Source organism: Phaenicophaeus curvirostris, chromosome Z (genome assembly GCF_032191515.1).
Source record: "Phaenicophaeus curvirostris isolate KB17595 chromosome Z, BPBGC_Pcur_1.0, whole genome shotgun sequence".
Classification (NCBI taxonomy): domain Eukaryota; kingdom Metazoa; phylum Chordata; class Aves; order Cuculiformes; family Cuculidae; genus Phaenicophaeus; species Phaenicophaeus curvirostris.
Window position 1 is genome coordinate 6303424 of NC_091431.1, and position 18084 is coordinate 6321507.

An 18084-nucleotide genomic window follows, 5' to 3' on the forward strand; every position below is an offset into this window, starting at 1 on the left:
GCCGTAGACTATTGTCTTGGAAAGATCTCTAGTATAATGTGCAGTTTGGGTAAACAGGACAGCCTCCTAGAAAGCAATCATAGTAAGCTTGACCACGTATTATTCTGTACTTTTGTGGATGCTGGTGAAGTCCAGTGTTAAGTTCTCTACAACCAAAGGAGGGATACAATGTATTGGTTTTATTCCCCACTGACGTCTCTTTTCATAGAATCATAGAATCATAGAATAACCAGCTTGGAAGAGACCCACTGGATCATTGAGTCCAACCATTCCTACCAAACACTAAACCATGCCCCTCAGCACCTCGTCCACCCGTGCCTTAAACACCTCCAGGGAAGGTGACTCAACCACCTCCCTGGGCAGCCTGTGCCAGTGCCCAATGACCCTTTCTGTGAAGATTTTTTTCCTAATGTCCAGCCTAAATCTCCCCTGGCGGAGCTTGAGGCCATTCCCGCTTGTCCTGTCCCCTGTCACTTGGGAGAAGAGGCCAGCACCCTCCTCTCTACAACCTCCTTTCAGGTAGTTGTAGAGAGCAATGAGGTCTCCCCTCAGCCTCCTCTTCTCCAGGCTAAACAACCCCAGCTTTCTCAGCCGCTTCTCGTAAGACCTGTTCTCCAGCCCCCTCACCAGCTTTGTTTTTTCCCCACTCGATGGAAGGATTTATGGAAACTTCCATTAGATTCAACAATTGACCAAGTCCAGTGGAACCTAACAGGTGCAAAACAAAGTGATCCAGTCTGGGCTTCACTCTGGTGCTGTTACTGATAGATTTTTTTGATCTAGTGCACATATCACTTAATATGTTGTTCAGTATTCCTCTAAGAAAGTCACATTGGTGGAAATGGAAACAGATCTGTGTTTGAAATCACAACCATCAATGCATGGAGCGTGATATCTAAATGACAAAAGTGGTGACGTGATCCCAAAGCATTACTGCAGTTGCAGAATCTGTTCCGATCTGGGACTGCTCTGCCTCATGGAATGGTTGAATCCATGTGGCTGAGAAAGGCTCTCCCTCAAGTGGGAGGACATTTGGTCTGTCTTCAGCCAAATGCAGATAAAGGCCTGTTAGGCTCTGAATTTGCCTTTTCTGGAAGCTGACCTTAGCCAAAACTCCTCTTAAGGATGTGGCTTAGCGCTTTAGTATCTCCTGTAGAGGAGAATGAAGGTGTAACAGAGTCTGAGTTTGTCTGTGAGCGGTTGCTTTAGTTGCTATTGGCTTCTTCTGTCTGTCACAGAAGGTGCTTTAATGTAATCAGAGCAGGAGTTCTGTCCATACTTGCAGCACTGATTCTCGCCTGTCTTCAGGTCTGTGTGAAAATGTGTGATCCCTCTAAAGGAGCAGCTGGTCAGAAGACAATAGCTGTGCTGCTTCCTTGCCTATTGGACAAAGGAATAGTAAGCACAGTTGCTGAAGTCCGGTCTCTCAGGTTAGTTTTGCATTATATAAGTTCCCTGAGGGTTGGCTCATAATTTGTTCCAAAGACACACAGCTTGTTCACCTGAGTTGAAGAAGCTTATTCACCTGTGTTTGAAATTACAAGTTTCTCCCCAAAGCAGCTTTCCTGCTGAAGTTCTTTTCTCGGGAAGGTAGATGGGAACTCCGGTAGGTGGGAATTTTGCCTGTCTTTTGGGAGTGTCTGGCCTCTCTGCAAATGCTGAGGTTCAGTTCCCAGCAGGAAGTTCTTCCTGTACAACTGGCAAACTGATCTGCAAGCAGTTTGCTGTGCATGAGGCTGTCCTTCAAGACTGGCTTCTCTCTTCTGCTTGTAAACAGAAAATCCTACAGTAGTACTTGAAACCAGCCATTTCACAACTGTTTGTGAGTTCACATCCGAGACATGACTGCCTTTGGTCACACTGTTCAAATACATTTTATGTCCTTTGATAGTTTCATATCTCCAGATGTGTAGCGGCTTCATGTACTTGTTGTTTTGTAACCTTATTTATTCCTTCATTTGCTTGAAGGACAGAAAAGGTGGAAAATTCAGACCCAGAGTGTAGCTGTTCTTTGCAAAAATAATTTTCTTCTATTGAACGTGATTATCCAGAAATGATAGAAAGCTTCTAACAAATTGTAGTGATATTTCTTTAATTTGTTCATCCGTTTTGAAGATATGAAAACTCTTTGTCAAGATGCCACCAGAGAGATGCGGTCAGTGTGAAACTGACAAGTGGGATTTGAACAGATCTTTCTAATTGTTGTTTCTTGGGCAGAGATGATGGGTGTCACTGGGGTGACTTTGCTCAGAGCTTCTTCAGAGCATGAAAATGTGTTCTTGCCCATTCCCTTTGTCATACTCTGGCCAACATTAGCAGTTTCTCTGCCAAGTGTAGCATCAGTTGGAAATTCATTCCTAGGATATGGTTTTGCTTAAGCAGAAAAATAGATCTTTGTTAGCAGGTACGTTTATATTGGTGCATCTGTGATTTGGATTGGCCTTTATGTTGGTACAGGACTAGATTAGAGCAGAGAGGTTTTTCAGCTAAGTCAGTGTGTTTCTCTGACTTGCCCTTTCATCTTTTTCTAGCATTAACACTCTTGTGAAGATCAGTAAAAGTGCTGGGTCTATGCTGAAACCTCATGCACCAAAACTTATCCCAGCCCTGCTGGAATCCTTGAGTGTTTTGGAGCCTCAAGTTCTCAATTATTTGAGTCTTTGTGCAACAGATCAGGAGAAAGTAAGTGCAATTATTATTATTATTATATCAACAGAACAGAGATAATAAAGATCTAAGCTTCATTCATTGAACAGAAAAATAGCAGGTGTGGTTGAGAGGTGTTCAAAGACACGGAGAAATAGCTAATGTGTTGCTAAAAAAGATCTGGTCATTGGAACATGGCTGGACAAATTTGGGGTTTTTTTTGAAGGGTTGGAATTTTTTTTATTCACTAGACATCAAATATTTCAGAAAGCGAAGGACACTCTTAGAATTGTTCTTAACTGTTATTAAATGTCATTTCACCTCCATGTGCAGCTATGAAATGGGGGAAGAGAGTCTGTAATAATTATCTAGAACACACACGAACTGTCAAGTTTTGCTGCTGGACTTCCTGTAACATAAGTTAGAAGGCATGCCATAGCACTGTGGGCTGGAGGTGTATGTTGTCAGCACTGTGTCCTTTAATCTGTCTCAAAAAACTATTAATTACTAGCAGTCTTCTTGGGAAGTGAGTGAAATCCACTGTTCAGAAGCAAATTTAGCTAATTTTGTTATGGGGACGGTCACGCTCTACCATTTACAAACGGGAAAGGAATGAACAATAGGTCAGAGTGGGATTTTTTTCTCTTTTTCCTCCCCTTCTACCTTTGGGTTTTCTTCCCCTTCTTTTATTTTTACTTCCTTTTTTCCTTTTGTTTTTGTGATGTCTGGAGTGCATGGTTTAGCTCCTGTACCCCAGCTAGAACATCCATTTGCCTCTGAAAATCAAACATTGGTAGTTTGTAGGCTTATACATCTGTATAAGCCTGTATACATCTGAAACAGATTTTGGGTTGAGCTTGTGAGGTAGTGAGTTCCCGCTGATGTTGCCCTTTCCATTGTCTTCATGTTCAGTTCACGCTTGCGCTTGTTTTTTTTCTTTTTTTTTTTTTAGACTGCAATGGATAGTGCCAGACTTAGTGCTGTCAAGTCATCTCCCATGATGGAAACCATTAACATGGTAAGTACATGATTCAGAAGAATAGGAACCATAGTGGGGGCTTCACAGAACATCTCTTCAGGGTTCATTTTCCGTGTGGATGTGTGACTTCTCTGATCATGTTACCATGACGTGCTCTCTGATCAGTTGTGCATAACCTCTGCCCCATTTGGAGTCAAATTGAGTGTTTCTCCACCTGGAGAGCTGCCTGCTCTGATGGAGAAGGCATCTTTCAAGTGTTTTTGTTTGGGTGGTGCCACACACTGAGGGAAACAGAGTAGGACACAGAACTGCATTTAAACCTTTAGTTTATTACCTATAATGTTACGATTCTAAGTCAAGAAAATAAGCTTAAGTCTAGACCAGTATTAGTATCTTAAAAGGGTTTGTGAGGGACTATATGACCTGTCTGGGGTTCAATGATAAAGTCTCTAGATGTTTCCACGAGGTTGCTGAAGGTGAAGTTTTGCAGACACTCAAATGCTCAGAGGGATTGGATCCATGATGTTATGTTGACGTCAGTGGGGATCTCAGACCAGCTGAGAGGGAGCTCAAATTATGACCCACTCCTCTCATCCTCTTATAGTCCATTCTGGAGTGATAACATCTAGGGTATCAGCCAGCCCAGCTCCTTATCTTCTGTACATTTTGGCCAGTGGCACTGCTGGTAAGGGGACGTGGTGGGTTGCTTTGGCCCGCCTGCCAGTGCAACCTGAACCAGTGTAGGGATCAAAAAAACTCCAGGGTCATACATGGAGCCATTTCCAGCACACAAAACTCACGGTTTCCAGATCCGTTAGTCATCCAAGTACAACATATATTGGTTTCTATTCATAAATCTTATTAATACTTCTCTTTTCGGGGCCACTGTTGATTCTTTGTTCTGGGCGGGGGGCGGTGCCCAGGGGCCAGTTTGGTCATCCTGATAGGCAAACGAGCGGTGGAGACATAGTGGCTAGCTCATTCTCCCCAACGCATCCTTGCTGCACATGTGGGCTTTGATGTGGCCGCTGATGTGGAGTGGCCACCAGACCTTCGTCTCACTCCGCTCCACCCCATGGCTCAGCAAAGCAGCATCCCTCTTCAGCAGCTTCAAGGGGGAGAGGGGTACGTCAGATGGGAGGTCGGATGGTTCTGGATTATACTAGCTGTCATTTCTTTTCATCTGTGGCCCACAATTCCCCAATCACCTTCTCACCTGGGCTTCCAAGTGATGATGGTCATTGTTCTTGGGGCACAAAGACTGCGTTGCCTTGTGGTGTCTTGTATATATCCTTACATGGGTCTTACCAGTGCTTTGGTGGTAGAGATACTCACAGAAAATGCTGATATCACTGAATGCACTGTCAGCAGCTCATGTTTGGCACCACAAGTTCCTGCTGCTGGAGGAGGAGTTGATGATGCCCATATATTGTGCTGCTGGGTCTGTCTTGACAGAACTTCCTCTCCTCTGTGAGGGCCTGTCCTTTCCCAAAGTAAAAGACCCTTCTTTTCTGCTCAGGCACTGCACATGGCCAGGGGTGTAAGCCAGCAGGGCTGTGAGTGCTGAGCGAGTTCTAGGAGAATCATAGCCACCAGGGTAACAACAGCAAGACCGCTAGTACTTAACAGCATGTGAAGCTGCATTTTGGTGTCAGGTAGAGCACTCTCTATAAATAGTGTGTGAAGAGGCAAGGAATGTAGAAGTGTACTCACTGCCACCCACAGGCTGCACCAGCTGCTGCTGTCCCTCCTCCAAGCTGTGCATCTCTTCTGCCAGCCAGCATTTCCTTAGAGAGGGAGAGATACTACGGCTTCCCTGGAGTAGCATTAAAATATCCTGGTTTATGCACAACTTTTTCTCTATTCCTTTATATTCCTGGGTTGGTTGAGAGATTGTATGAAACAACAGATTATTCACTGTCCAGATGCAGAAGGGGGAAGTGACAGCAGATCTGACTTCTGGAGCTCAGGGAGGGCTACCTTCAGTTAGTATGTGATCCTTGGGTCTGCAAGAGGCTGGATCTGTTTTGCCCAGTGGCATTTTAGGCACAGGTGATTAGAAATGATACCAATAACATCCCTCATGTACCTGTATGTCATTTATACCACTTGTTTGTCTTGACCTTTTTAAAAACTGCCTTGACTAGTTTCATTTTGTTGTCTAGTTTGGCTGGTACTCCTTTAGCTTTTCAGACAAATGGGGGTAGTGCTGTTCTTTTTCCTAAGACATGCCTACCTTTGGATCCCTTTCCCTTCTCAAAAGGTTCTCTTGCTAGTCTGTTACTTTCAGCTCTCTGAACAGTTGGAGTGCAGAAATACATTAGGTCCAGCAAAGGATGATATTTGCAGGTTCAGCTCAGCATAGAAGTGAGACAAAAGAATCTGTGTGTAGTGGAATCCACTTTGTGGTGCCTTTTACCCACCGTGCAGCCAACTGTCGCAATTCAGCTGAAGACCAGCCTGCAGAACTGCAGAAGGCGTCAGCTGCAAGTAGACCAGCTTAAGTCTGCCACCATTACCTTTCCTTTTCCTTTTTTTTTTTCCTCCCCTGTCCATTGCCTTTCTCTAGAGCTTGCAATATTTGGATGTGTCTGTCCTGGGTGAGCTGGTTCCTCGGCTGTGTGAACTGATCAAAAGTGGAGTAGGCCTTGGCACAAAGGTATGTCTGTTATTTTAGTAGTTTGTTTGGAAATGAAGAAGGGAACACAGAGTAATGTCAGCCTAAATAACGATTGATTTCACTGTCTCTTTTAAAGTGGCACCTTGGGCTCGTTCATACTGGAGTCATTTTACATCTGAATCTTAATCCAGCTACATTACTTGTGATTATCTGCGTATGTGCTGCTTTAACTTCCCCTGTGCTGCCTTAACTTCCCCTGTGCTGCATGGCTGTTGTGCTCTGTGACAAAGAGTGGAGGAGTTTGTCCTTCATAGCAATGAATCTTCCAGGACCATCTGTCTTGAGTGTGGGTCCTTGTAACTTTTTCACTTCCTGATTGAATTCTTGTCATTCATTTGTTACCAACTGATTTTCTGCTTCTATCCTTGGCTCTGGGCTTGTCAGGGCAGAGTCTCGGTGGGCCTGCATTATGTTGTACAAATGCATATAGCACCACAGCAAGTATTAACAATAATAATCAGGGCTTAATATTATTTTATCTTACCTTTGTTTTCACTTGCAATCTTACAGGGAGGTTGTGCCAGTGTAATTGTGTCGCTAACCACACAGTGTCCTCAGGACTTAACACCTTATTCAGGTAAAGCTTGTTTCTAGTGTCAGGTTTTAAAGGTGCTTTTTGTTGCCAATCTGTAGGTATTACAGTATTCCCTCCCTGTTGGCTCTTGATTTTATCACAAGAGTGTTCTTTACTTATATGTTTTCCACAGACTGCTGTTTAAAGGTGCCTTGTGTGTATGAGATTGGCATGCCAAGGTTGTGTCCTGGGCATGTAAATTACCTCACCCAGTTGGAAGAGGCATGTTAAAGACTTGAGGGAATTCCCTAGCACCCAGCAGGAACAGACAGAAATATCTCTAGGCTTCATTGGAGCAGACAAACAATGCCTGTGTTAGTGCAGTGCTGGCTTGTTCCTTCAACTTAAGCTACAGGAGAACCATAGGCAGGGACTTTGCTTCCTTGGTCTTAGTCTTCTCTTTACAATTCATTATGATTCTGTGGTAGAAAGTAAGTCACCTTTCTCTTACAAAATAGAAATAAAGCTGAAGGAATAATCAGCTGGGGTGTTCGCATACAGGATGTCAAGATGTGCAGACTGTGACTGGCAAAACATCAGCTTCTGCTGAGCCTTGCTCTGTTAAGTTGTGCACTTGTAAGGACCAGACAGAGCTATAACCCCACAAACATACAATGAGGAAAAATGCATAAATTCAGACAATCTAATGAAATGAAGATTACTGTAGTCCTTGCTGCAGCAGTAAAAATCTGATAAAGAGACGTCTTTTCCAACAGGCAAACTTATGAGTGCTTTATTGAGTGGTCTGACTGATCGCAACAGTGTGGTACAGAAGTCTTTTGCCTTTGCCATGGGGCATCTGGTCCGGGTGAGTTGGGGTTTGAGATGGTTTTAGGTTTCATTTTGCTTTTTTTGTGGTTAGTTTTGTTTTGAAGCACTTGAGTGATTTGAGTCTCTTCCTTGTTACAGACTGCCCGGGACAGTAGTACTGAGAAGCTGTTGCACAAACTCAGTAGTTGGTACATGGAGAAGGAAGGTATGTTGCTTTCAGGATGTTCTGTTACAGAGTACAGTGCAGGAAAAGTTTGTGGTGATAGCAAAAGCTGGTAAAGAAGCATTTCTATTGGTTTCACTGGCTGAATAATTCCCATGCATCGTTACACTATACTGTGCATTCCTTTGCTTCCCAAGAGGCATACCAAGCTGTTAAAAGGGAAATCCTTCTTCCCAGTTATAATGTGTATTTGTTTTGCTCCTTCAGAGCCAGTTTACAGAACAGGCTGTGCTTTAACTGTGCATGCAATGGGACGCTACAGTCCAGATGTAGTGAAGAACCATGCCAAACATGCGCTGCCATTGGCTTTTCTTGGCATGCATGAGGTTCCCGATGAAGAGAAGGGAGAGAAAGAGAATTCTGCTCTGTGGACTGAAGTTTGGCAGGAAAACGTTCCTGGTAAGTTTCATTAAGAGTGGTAAAAGCTTGCTTGGGGCGAAAAATATGCTTTCTGGAAACCCTCCATTTGGGAAATAGAGCGTTCTCATGGTAAGAGACTTGGGAAGCTTGTTACCATTTTCTGCCTTGCTGAAGATGTCCTGTATGAGTTTTGGCAGGTTAGCTTCTGTGTGGCAGTTTACAGTAATTACAGATGTGTTGACTGTTGAGGATACACAGACACAGTCAGGAAAAGTATTTTAAGATTATGAGGTGCTGAATGCCACTGTAATATGGCCATAATCATCGTGCAGATAGCTGGACATCTCTGTAAATTTTGATGCCAGCCTTCAGGGACTGCTACATGCTCTTAAGTGACAGGGAACTTCGGCCTGTCTCTTGGGTTGCTGGTTTCTCTGGTGATACCTGTGGATTTAACTTCAGTAGATGGATCTACAGTATAGAGGGCTATTTTGGCATGCTGTCTGTCTGTAGAGGAAGATACGGATGCTTGATGAAATGGTTTTGCTGGCTCTTTCTCTGGTTTGATTTTGGATATGGTCCCAGATTACTTTTCTGGAGTTTGGGAAAGGAGCCACAAAACAGTGACCTGTTTGCCAAAAAAAAAAATTATATTTCTTAGATAAGAAACTGGCTAGTACAGTGTCTAGTGTCGTATGGAAGGACTGAGATAAGGTCTTTGTCTACATAAATGCTAAATATTTTCTTTGGAAGCATCTAGAAACAGAACCCCTCTTCAAGCAGCCTAGGAGGAATTCTTCATGCCTGTGTCTGAAGTAGGCCTTGCTGATACATTTCATGGCCATTTAAAAAGAGAAATCTGTAACTGCTTTATTTTGTCCTTTTTTAAAAAATAGGATTAGATTTTCGTTTGGTTTGTGGCATGATTACATTTTTCCTCTGTTTGACATGCAGGTACACAGGGTGGCATCAGGCTGTATATGCAGGAGCTGATAGCCATTACCCAGAAGGCTCTGCAGTCCCAGTCCTGGAAGATGAAAGCCCAGGGAGCAGCTGCGATGGCATCCATTGCCAAGCAGACAGGCTCCCTTGTACCACCGCATCTGGGGATAGTGCTCTCTGCACTGCTGCAAGGCCTGCCAGGGAGAACGTGGACTGGGAAGGTAAAAAAGGAACTGGCACCTCGTGGATTGCTGTGACCACTGGCTCTTGAGTCAGGAAATGCAATTTTCTGCAGAGCAGCATGTGTAGGAACACTGGTTTAAGGAGTCTGCCTTTTGCCCTGCATTTAGCAGATACGAAATATGACAGGGAATCTTAGAATCATAGAATGCCAGGTTGGAAAGAACCTCTAGCATCATCCGGTCCAACTTTTTAGGTGATTAAATTAGATGGCCCAGCACCCTGTCAAGCTGAGCCTCAGAAGTGCCCAGGTTAGAGGAATTTACCACTGCCCTGGGGAGGTTATTCCAGTGTTTAACTGTTCTCATGGTGAAAAATTTCCTTCAGGAATCTAAACGGAATTTCCCCAGGAGCAACTTATACCCATTACCCCATGTCTTTTCCTTGTGACTCCATCCTCTTGGTAGACACCCATTATATACTGGTAAATGGTAATAAGGTCTCCCCTCAGCCTTCTCAGCCCTCAGCCTTCTCCTTTCTGAATGAACCCAGTTCTCTCAGCCTTACTTTGTATGGTAGGTTTCCTAGTAGGTGGAGTTGAAGTTGCTTTAGAAGTTGGGTTCTCACTTATATTATGTCCACTGCCCTATATTCTGGTCTTAAGGGGTGCTAGCTTGTGCTCAAAGGTGCTGCAAGGCTCATCTCCACTGCCAGTTCCAATGCAGATGGAAAGCCAATTCCTCTACAGCAGGAGTAGCAGGAGCCAGACATTGCTTCTCTGGGCTGGTGTCACAGGCATATTTCCCTGCTACCGCTCACAGCAGAATGTGGCAGGACTGTGCTGTTGGTCTGTGCAGCATTTCTCAGTGGTGTCTGTTTTACTCGTTGCAGGAGGAGCTGTTAAAGGCCATTGCCAGTGTTGTCTCTGCATGCAAGTAAGTGTTGTGAAAGAGGTGGTGCTCTTAAGGATCTAGGATCTCAAAAAGGAAGTTGTTGCATGGTGTTGCCTGGCTGGTGCTAAGGAAACTCTAGAAAGTTTTGAACACTGTCCTGATCTCCCATCAGCATGTGAGAAGCCTCACTCTGCTTGTCAATGTGAGGGTTACTGGTGAAGCTGGGAGGGGCAGGTGATGCTTAAGAGGGAGCTGCAGAGGTAAATGGTTGATGTAGGACAAGGAAGAAGATGTTGAGAAGCCAGAATTTCTAAGAAGAAAGAAGAGATTAAGGGGAAGGCTGGACGCCTTAAAGAGGGAAAAAAGGAAGAAGTAGGAGAAACGTGAGGGGTGGAAGGTGCATTGGAAGCATATGAAGAAAGACAGGAAGGAAAAAGCAGGGAAACCAGACAAGGTAAGAGCCCAGAAGAGCACCAGAACACAAGTTGTTGGTAGGCAACCCTGTTACTGGACACAGGGCTACTTTCTGACTGTGGGATAAGCAGTGTTTGGGAAGGGATTAACGTGGGTCTGATAGTTTTTGCATACTTTGTGTTTCAGTGCAGAGTTGCAGGAGTCAGTGCCGGGCCAGCCCACCGTCAGTGACATTGTGCAAGCTGTCCTCAAAGAATGTCGGAAAGAGAACATAAAGTATAAGGTGGTGGCACTGCGCTGTGCGGGTGGCGTGCTGCAGGCAACAAAGGAAGACCGGTTCCAGGAGCTGGCAGATATCGTCTTTCCCATGATAAAGAAGGTGACAGTTTAGCTTCTTGGGTTTTCCCTCTTTCAAAGCAAAACACACAAGTGGTAGCAGTCAGGCGATTGCTGGATACATGCCAGGCTGCTGCCAAGAAGGTTGCTGATAGGAGGAATACCCCACACTCGGCCAGATCCTTGGTGAGCCTTGAGGGGAGGGGCGTTTAACTGTGCTGCCCAGATTCTGTTCTGTGTGCAGAGTCATTTCTGTGGTGTCCAGCACTGCTTTGTTACAGCATTACAAGGTAATTCCTGGCTGCTCTTAACTGGCAGCAAGACTCTTTGAAGCTGTGTAGAGTGCTTCCATTTAGTATCTGCAGTGCTTCACATCTCTGCAAGTGGGACTTATGTAACACAGGCAGATGTTTGGATGCAGTGCTGTGGAGCTGATAGCACCAGAGGTACCAGCGGCCTAGGGGCCCTGTGTCCTGTCCGTATGTAGCCACTGACTGGGGACAAGGACCGGTGTGCACAGGTGGCAAGGGAAGGCTGAATTGCACTGAAGTGTGTGGCTACCTTGCCCTCATCCTTCTGTTGATCACACTTTCCCCCCATGGCCTCCACAGAACTCGCTTGAGAGCATGGGCACCAGTTTACCAAAGCACGATGAAGAGGATGAGGACATGAGGGAGAAAGAGGTGCAGATGGAGTCCCTGATCTGTGCCTTCGAGACCCTGGGCAAAGCCTGGCCGAGGAGCCCAGAGACACAGCGTAAGTCAGCTAATGGTGTGCAGAGCAAACTGTCTTGGTTCAAACTGTCTCATCTTAAAATGGAAAGAGGGAGGAAGATAGGACCTGGAGATCATGTGGGGAGTAGGGAGGATTTTAAGGAGTTGCAGGATCTCACTGCCTGCAGCTCGAAAGATCTTCATTGAAAAAGCTGCCCCAAGAGCCTTCTCAGAGTAGACCATCCTTGAAGAATTTCCTTTACTATTGTCTTAAATTCACTTTACCAAAATGTTTCTGAGTTTGTGGAGACATGCAGGATGCCTGAGATGGCTTGCCTGAACAAAAGCAGCCTCATTCTGTCGCTCACATTTATGTTTCCATCAAAGCTGGTACAAAGTGGAGGAACTGGGTGTATCTGAAAAAAACATGTTATTTATTAGCATGCTGGAATGTGTAAAGCAGCTGTTCATCTTCCTTTGTTTGTTTATGACAGTGTTGACATTGCTAAGATTTTCAGGGTCACTTGTTACAAGATGTTGACTTGGTCATACGCAGTGACTAGCTTGATGTCACTTGGAGAGTAGCACAAGTAACACCTGGGAAGCAGAGCATGAAGTGTTTCCTTCTGCCTTTCCCTGTGGTGACACAATGATACCTTTATTTTTCTGTAGGTTGCTACCGACAAGAATTTTGCAAGTTAATGTGTGACCGTTTGAAACTCAGCACATGGAAAGTACAACTGGGAGTCCTGCAAGCCATGAACGCTTACTTCCAAGGGTAATCCTCCTTTCTGCAATCCACTTCAATGATGTTCCCTTCCTTTGTTGCTTCTAACTATTTAATGAAATAGAGGAGAGACTGGATTCTCAGAGGAAGTTGAGCAGTCTTCTGTCGCAGTGATGCAGGTGTCTGACAGTGTTTTTGCATTTGACAGGCTAATGCTGTTTGATGAGGAGCACTTGGACCCTGTGGCTTTGACAGAAATACTGCTGGAAACCTGTTCATCTATCACCCACTCTTTAGGTAAATGGGCTTTCCCTGGTTTGTGTTTGATGATGAATTGCTTGTTAATGCATTCCTCTTCTGGGGGCTGGCTAGTAGAGGAAATCAAGCTTTCAGAGACAGCATTTTGCCTTTGCATTGTGCTGTGATAATTCTGTGGTTGCAACAGCTGTTTAAGACAGTACTGTGCAGGCTGCTGCGTGTAGAGAAGTAAACTACTGTCATGCAGGAGCTTTGAAAGGGGAAAGGCAGGCAGCAGACTCTCTGCAACCTCTCAGGAGGACAGATTGGAAACAGTAATTTTCCTGATGCAGAAGATGAGCCCCACATTAATTAATTAAGCTATTACTGATTCAGTAGAACACAAGTTTTTCTTCTCCACGGTTCATACTTCTTGGATACGTAAGCATTGGAGAGACCCAAAATTTTCTGAGGCAGCCAATGCATGAAGCTCCAAGGCTCTGCGGCAATCTGCGTTCTTCTTAGCAGAGTGCCCACAGGGATTTAAGCGCTACATCTTTGTAATGTTGACTGTGGGGCTGTTTGTTACTTAGATTGCATTCCCACTTGTCTTGTGACTGTAACAGTGCCCCAGGTCTCCTCACGCCTGCACGTGGCTTTTGTTTCTGGTATGCCTAAAGACAGTACCTACTCCAGAGGTACCTACCAATCCAGACACCCCTTTGAGAAAGTTTCTTTTAACCATCAATCCTTCTGAAATGAGACTTCAACAGGATTTTAGCTCAGGAGGCCGAATAGCTCTTTGTCACAAGCTTGTGCTTTATGGTGTAGGGTTTATGTACCCTCACTTAGTGCCACTTGTTAAAATTCGGGTGGCTTATCGCTATGATGGCTCACCAGAAGCGCAATGTGCTGGTTATGTACAGAAGTTGCCTGGGGTCACGCTGTGACTGTGCCAGCGTTGTTCACTTCCAACATGTGTAAGGAACAGTGGCGCTGTGGTAGTAGCAGAGGTGATGCGCAAGGCTTAGTCGACTTGTCAGCCTCTGGTTCGTCACATCCTGCTCTTCAGATGTGTCTGATTGCGGAGCGCTGCAGGCTGCCAGTGAACCGCGCTGACAGAAGTGGTCTGGAGACCATGGTGGTGGCTGGTGCATGTACGGTCGTTGTGCCTTTGGTTCTCAGTGTGGTTGTGGTTTTTTTGTTTGTTCTTTAAATCTCCTAGAAAACAAAAGCTACACGTCCATAAGAACAGAAGCTTTGTCTGTGATACAGCTGCTGCTCACCAGACTGCAAGGTGAGACTTAGAGCTTGCTGCCTGGGAGAACCACTGTTTGTTAGGTAACGGTGGCGCCTGGCAGCGTGGCCTGGAATGCTGGAGAGTTGGAGTTGCCCTCTGCTTGCAGCATGGGGTGACTTTGGGGCAGTTGGGACTTGGAGTTGTGTGCTTGGTCACTTGGGAAACTTGGAGAGGGGTTGGGTAACTGTGGATAAAAGTAATGGTCTAATGTCCTACTAGATACTCCTTGGGTGAGGGATACGTCCAGTGAGGAGGATCCCAGGGAGAGCACACAGCACTGCATGTAGGCAGATTCTGTATTGTGTGCAAGCTCCATAGAGGGGAGAGCTCCTGTTTGTGCAGAAGAGTAATTTTTACTCTTTCAGTGCCACATTTAGTTCCTCGTTGTCAATTTAGGATTTAAGCCTTGCAGAATTAACTTCAGAGAGTGAATCTGCCCAAGTCTCAAGGTCATACGTGTCCTCAGGAGCAAACATTTTCTTTGTATTTCTGCTATGCACTTCACGTTTCCCTTATTCTAGAAAAAAACTTCTTACGTTACATGAAGCAAGTGTGAAGTGGGAAACATTTTGTTCTTCAAGCCCTTGTTTTCACATGTTGCATGTTGAGACAGCCCAGCAGTACAGTCTGAATGGGCACAACTCCCTGTGCAGGAGGCAGCACGTGCATCTGAGCCTGCAGCTGAAGTGGCCTCCTTGGTCACATTCTAGGAGAGCAGCACTGGCTGCAAGTGCAGTGTTGAAGCAGTTACTCTGCCAGCCGATCTGGCGATTGAGGTGGCCTCTTGGGCTTCTTTGGTATTCATGTCCAGTGTCTGTCTGTATTTATCTCACAGAAGCTCAGCAGTGGGAAAGCCTGACACCGGAAAGCAGAGCGCACCTCATTCGTTCGCTGTCTACCATGGCGTCCGATAGCAGACCTGAGCTACAAGAGAAGGCATTTATATTGAGGAAAACACTTGAAAATCTTGACTAAGTTGTAAAACACAAACTACAAAGTGCCATGTAAAACAAAAACAAAAAAGTGCAGTGGTCTGAAAACTAAGTGGGAAAATGAAGATTACTCTGTAGCATGCATCATTCCTGGCCAAAATAAAAAAAATGCCTTAAATTATTTTCCCCATTAATGTTATTTTTACGCTTTTAAGCTGATGGTTTGTTGTTTTATCAGTAAATACCTCTAATGATCTGCCCTAGAATGTCTGTAAGGGTGTGACATAAAAAATGTTGAGGGCAAGATGCTAGTTTTTTCTTTAAATCGGCAAAAGAATGTTACTCAGATTCCCTTTGTCCTTCAAATTGTTGAAAAACCACCAGCACAGTAAGTGAAAAGCATATTTGATTTTCACTTGTCGTGTGTGTAGGTCTGTTATCTGGCGTCTAAGCACTAAATCTTTGGGACTCTGCAGTAGAGTTAGTGTTTGTTATCTATAGAGAATGAAATGCTTTCCCTGAGGAAGCCTGTGCTCCTCTCCGGTGGCTTCCCAGGGGCAGGGTTTCATCCACACCCACCTCTGCTTCTCCTGCTTGCTCCTCCTTTGCAGCCTGTTGTCTGTGAGCTGTGAAAGGCAGAGTACTGTTAGCTCCGCTCCTTCCTCCTCCTCTGACCTCAGCATGGATTGACCGAGGCTAAGCCTTCCCCAGCTAGCGACCTCGGCCTCCCAGACTTTAAATGAGAACTTTTTTCCTCATAGGATGCACAAGAGAGCACTTTACTGAGCTGTGTGGGACAAAGTTGGGCCCAGCTGGTGCCCAGGTGGAACACTGCTCTTCTCAAAATTGTTTTGCATGGACACTCCGCAGCTGCAGGAAAAAAAAAAAAAAAGGAAAACAATCTTTTCTAGATATGTTTTTGAAGAGTGTTCGAAGTTTGCAATGACACGTTTTTTTAATAGTGGTAATGTTTTATTCCCTTCCTGTTCGTAACCCTGTTCTTGCTTTGGGAACTTGTAATGATTTAAACTTGTCGATATTTGTAAGAAACTGAACCGTATCATTTCTCAGCAGCCCAAGTCATGCTGGTTTCTAGCAAATACTTTTTGATTTGCACTTAAGAAGAAAGATTATATCTGCTTTAACATGGAGTAAAATCGCTATATGATGATGTGGCCATGCTGCCTGTCTCCTTTTTTTCTTTTGTTTGCCCTCCTCAGAAAAAAAGACAGACCTGACCACTATAGCAACAGACTTTAAATAGTGCAAAACTAGCACTGCACCGTAACCTGACCAGTACGGGTACAGCTTTTTGGGGATAAATGCTTTGCTGATGGTGAAATAAAATCATTAGCATGGGCAATACCACGTCCATGGCTTTCAACATAGGAAGGTTTGTTTCTTTTCTTAAGAGCCTGCAGCTCCTTTCAGATTCGATCTGTGGGGGCGAGGATTGCTCAGAGCGTGCCACGTTTCCTCCATGCCCATTTACTTGGAATCAGGTATTGCAGTACCTACTGTTCCCTCAGGTGCCATTTCCCGTGCAGTGTTTTCTGGTACTGTAACAGTCTCCTTGTCTGACTCTCCACGGGAAGGGAGGAATGTAACTTGTGCACACCTGGTAGGAAAATGTCAGGAAGAACTGGGCAGAGCTGCCCCTCTGTGGCAGAAACCTCAGCAAGCGCTATTGCGCTGTGCTCCGGGACTGGTCAGCGGGCGACTCCTCGGTGCTGGGAGCTGGTGCTATAACGTTCTGATTTACACCTCGTTGCAGGGAACCGCTCTCCATTTATGTGCAGTTTGAACTATGGAGCACAGTGTACATTTTGAAATTTTATTGGGCGAATCACTGCAGTATCTTTGGGAACTTGCTTACCATGACAGGTAGTGTCATGAGTGCTTTTTTTTTTTTTTTTTTTGAATTAGGTGAATATTACCAGTGATGTTTTGCTGTAGCAGTTCATTGTCTGACTTGGGTTTTTTTGTATTGGTGAGTGACAGTAACAGAAAAGCAAGAGCCTCCACGTCTCTGGAAACTTGTGTTTCCACTGTGGAGTATTCAGAGGCGATGCCTAATATGGTCAAATGACCATCAGTAGAATAACTGTAATCATTGTCAATAGCAACCTGAATTTCTTTATTGGGGATTTACACTAGAGGGAAGAGCATATTCTAGGAACTCTACAAACAGCTGGATTAACAACTTTGGGCAAGAGCGCTAGGAAGGTTAGAGAAGGTCTAACACTTTCTGAATCACGAAGCAATATGTCTCTCTCGTGATTACAGAACAGATTCAGAGCTCCTCTCTAAAGCATGTGCCTATACACAAAACCTACCTGTACAAAAGTTAATTCAGTCAGAGGTTTGATTTCTACCCCCCTCGCATTTGTAAACTTGAAGGGATTAAAATAAATAGATGTGGCCTTCCTAGAGTTTTTCCTCTAAGGGTGATTGCACTACATAAAACACTGTACTTTGCCCAGCGCGGGCCCCTCTTGTGCTGCTGCAATGCTTTGTATTCCTGGGGTGCAGTGCGCAGACCTGGCTCTAGCACTCACGTTCTGACCTACGAGCTGTTGCTTCAATGGGTGTATAGTGAGAAAAGTTTTCTAATGTTGCAAGATCTCCATCAAATTCACTGCGATCTGTACTGTCCAAGTATGTGAATGGTCTGACTGAAAGAAAACCCTCCTGCTTACCAAAAAGGTAAAATTAAATAAAAGCTGCATGACCCGCTCTTTGAAGTGACTGGTGGTGGTTTTTTTCCCTCCCACTGTGAGTGTTGACCGTGTTTTCCTGCTCCAGATTCAGAGGGCACCTTCGTGTGCTGCTCTCCTCACGCTGCTAGAGGCAGGAGTGTTCAGACAGAAGGTAGCCCTGTTACAAATACAATGTCCGGGTAGGAGGACTTGGGTGAACTTGTTTTTTTCAGCCAACAGCTTGGTCTTTTATATTGCACGTATATACATATATATATGGAAGACAAGGTCATGAGAAGGAAAATTTATTTCTGTTAAAGAACTTAAGTTTTCTAAACTATTCCAGGGATTGACAGTCCCATTCCTGTCAAGGGAGACCTCATTGCTCTCTACAACTACCTGAAAGGAGGTTGTAGAGAGGAGGGTGCTGGCCTCTTCTCCCAAGTGACAGGGGACAGGACAAGAGGGAATGGCCTCA

The 18084-nt window shown here is 44.8% G+C and overlaps 1 protein-coding gene across 2 annotated transcripts in view; it reads left to right on the forward strand.

Annotated features, from left to right (window-relative positions):
- Positions 1-16769, forward strand: part of ECPAS (Ecm29 proteasome adaptor and scaffold) — a 66177-nt gene extending 49408 nt beyond the window's left edge. For both annotated transcript variants that reach the window (XM_069880754.1, XM_069880755.1), the window contains exons 34-49: positions 1309-1430; positions 2532-2682; positions 3599-3664; positions 6195-6284; positions 6816-6882; positions 7596-7687; positions 7789-7855; positions 8081-8272; positions 9188-9396; positions 10247-10290; positions 10849-11041; positions 11610-11754; positions 12384-12489; positions 12647-12735; positions 13901-13972; positions 14811-16769. In XM_069880754.1, the coding sequence (XP_069736855.1) occupies positions 1309-1430; positions 2532-2682; positions 3599-3664; positions 6195-6284; positions 6816-6882; positions 7596-7687; positions 7789-7855; positions 8081-8272; positions 9188-9396; positions 10247-10290; positions 10849-11041; positions 11610-11754; positions 12384-12489; positions 12647-12735; positions 13901-13972; positions 14811-14950 (1845 nt within the window). In that variant the 3' untranslated portion in view covers positions 14951-16769. The remainder of the gene's footprint in view (positions 1-1308; positions 1431-2531; positions 2683-3598; positions 3665-6194; positions 6285-6815; positions 6883-7595; positions 7688-7788; positions 7856-8080; positions 8273-9187; positions 9397-10246; positions 10291-10848; positions 11042-11609; positions 11755-12383; positions 12490-12646; positions 12736-13900; positions 13973-14810) is intronic.
- Positions 16770-18084: the final 1315 nt, after the last annotated feature.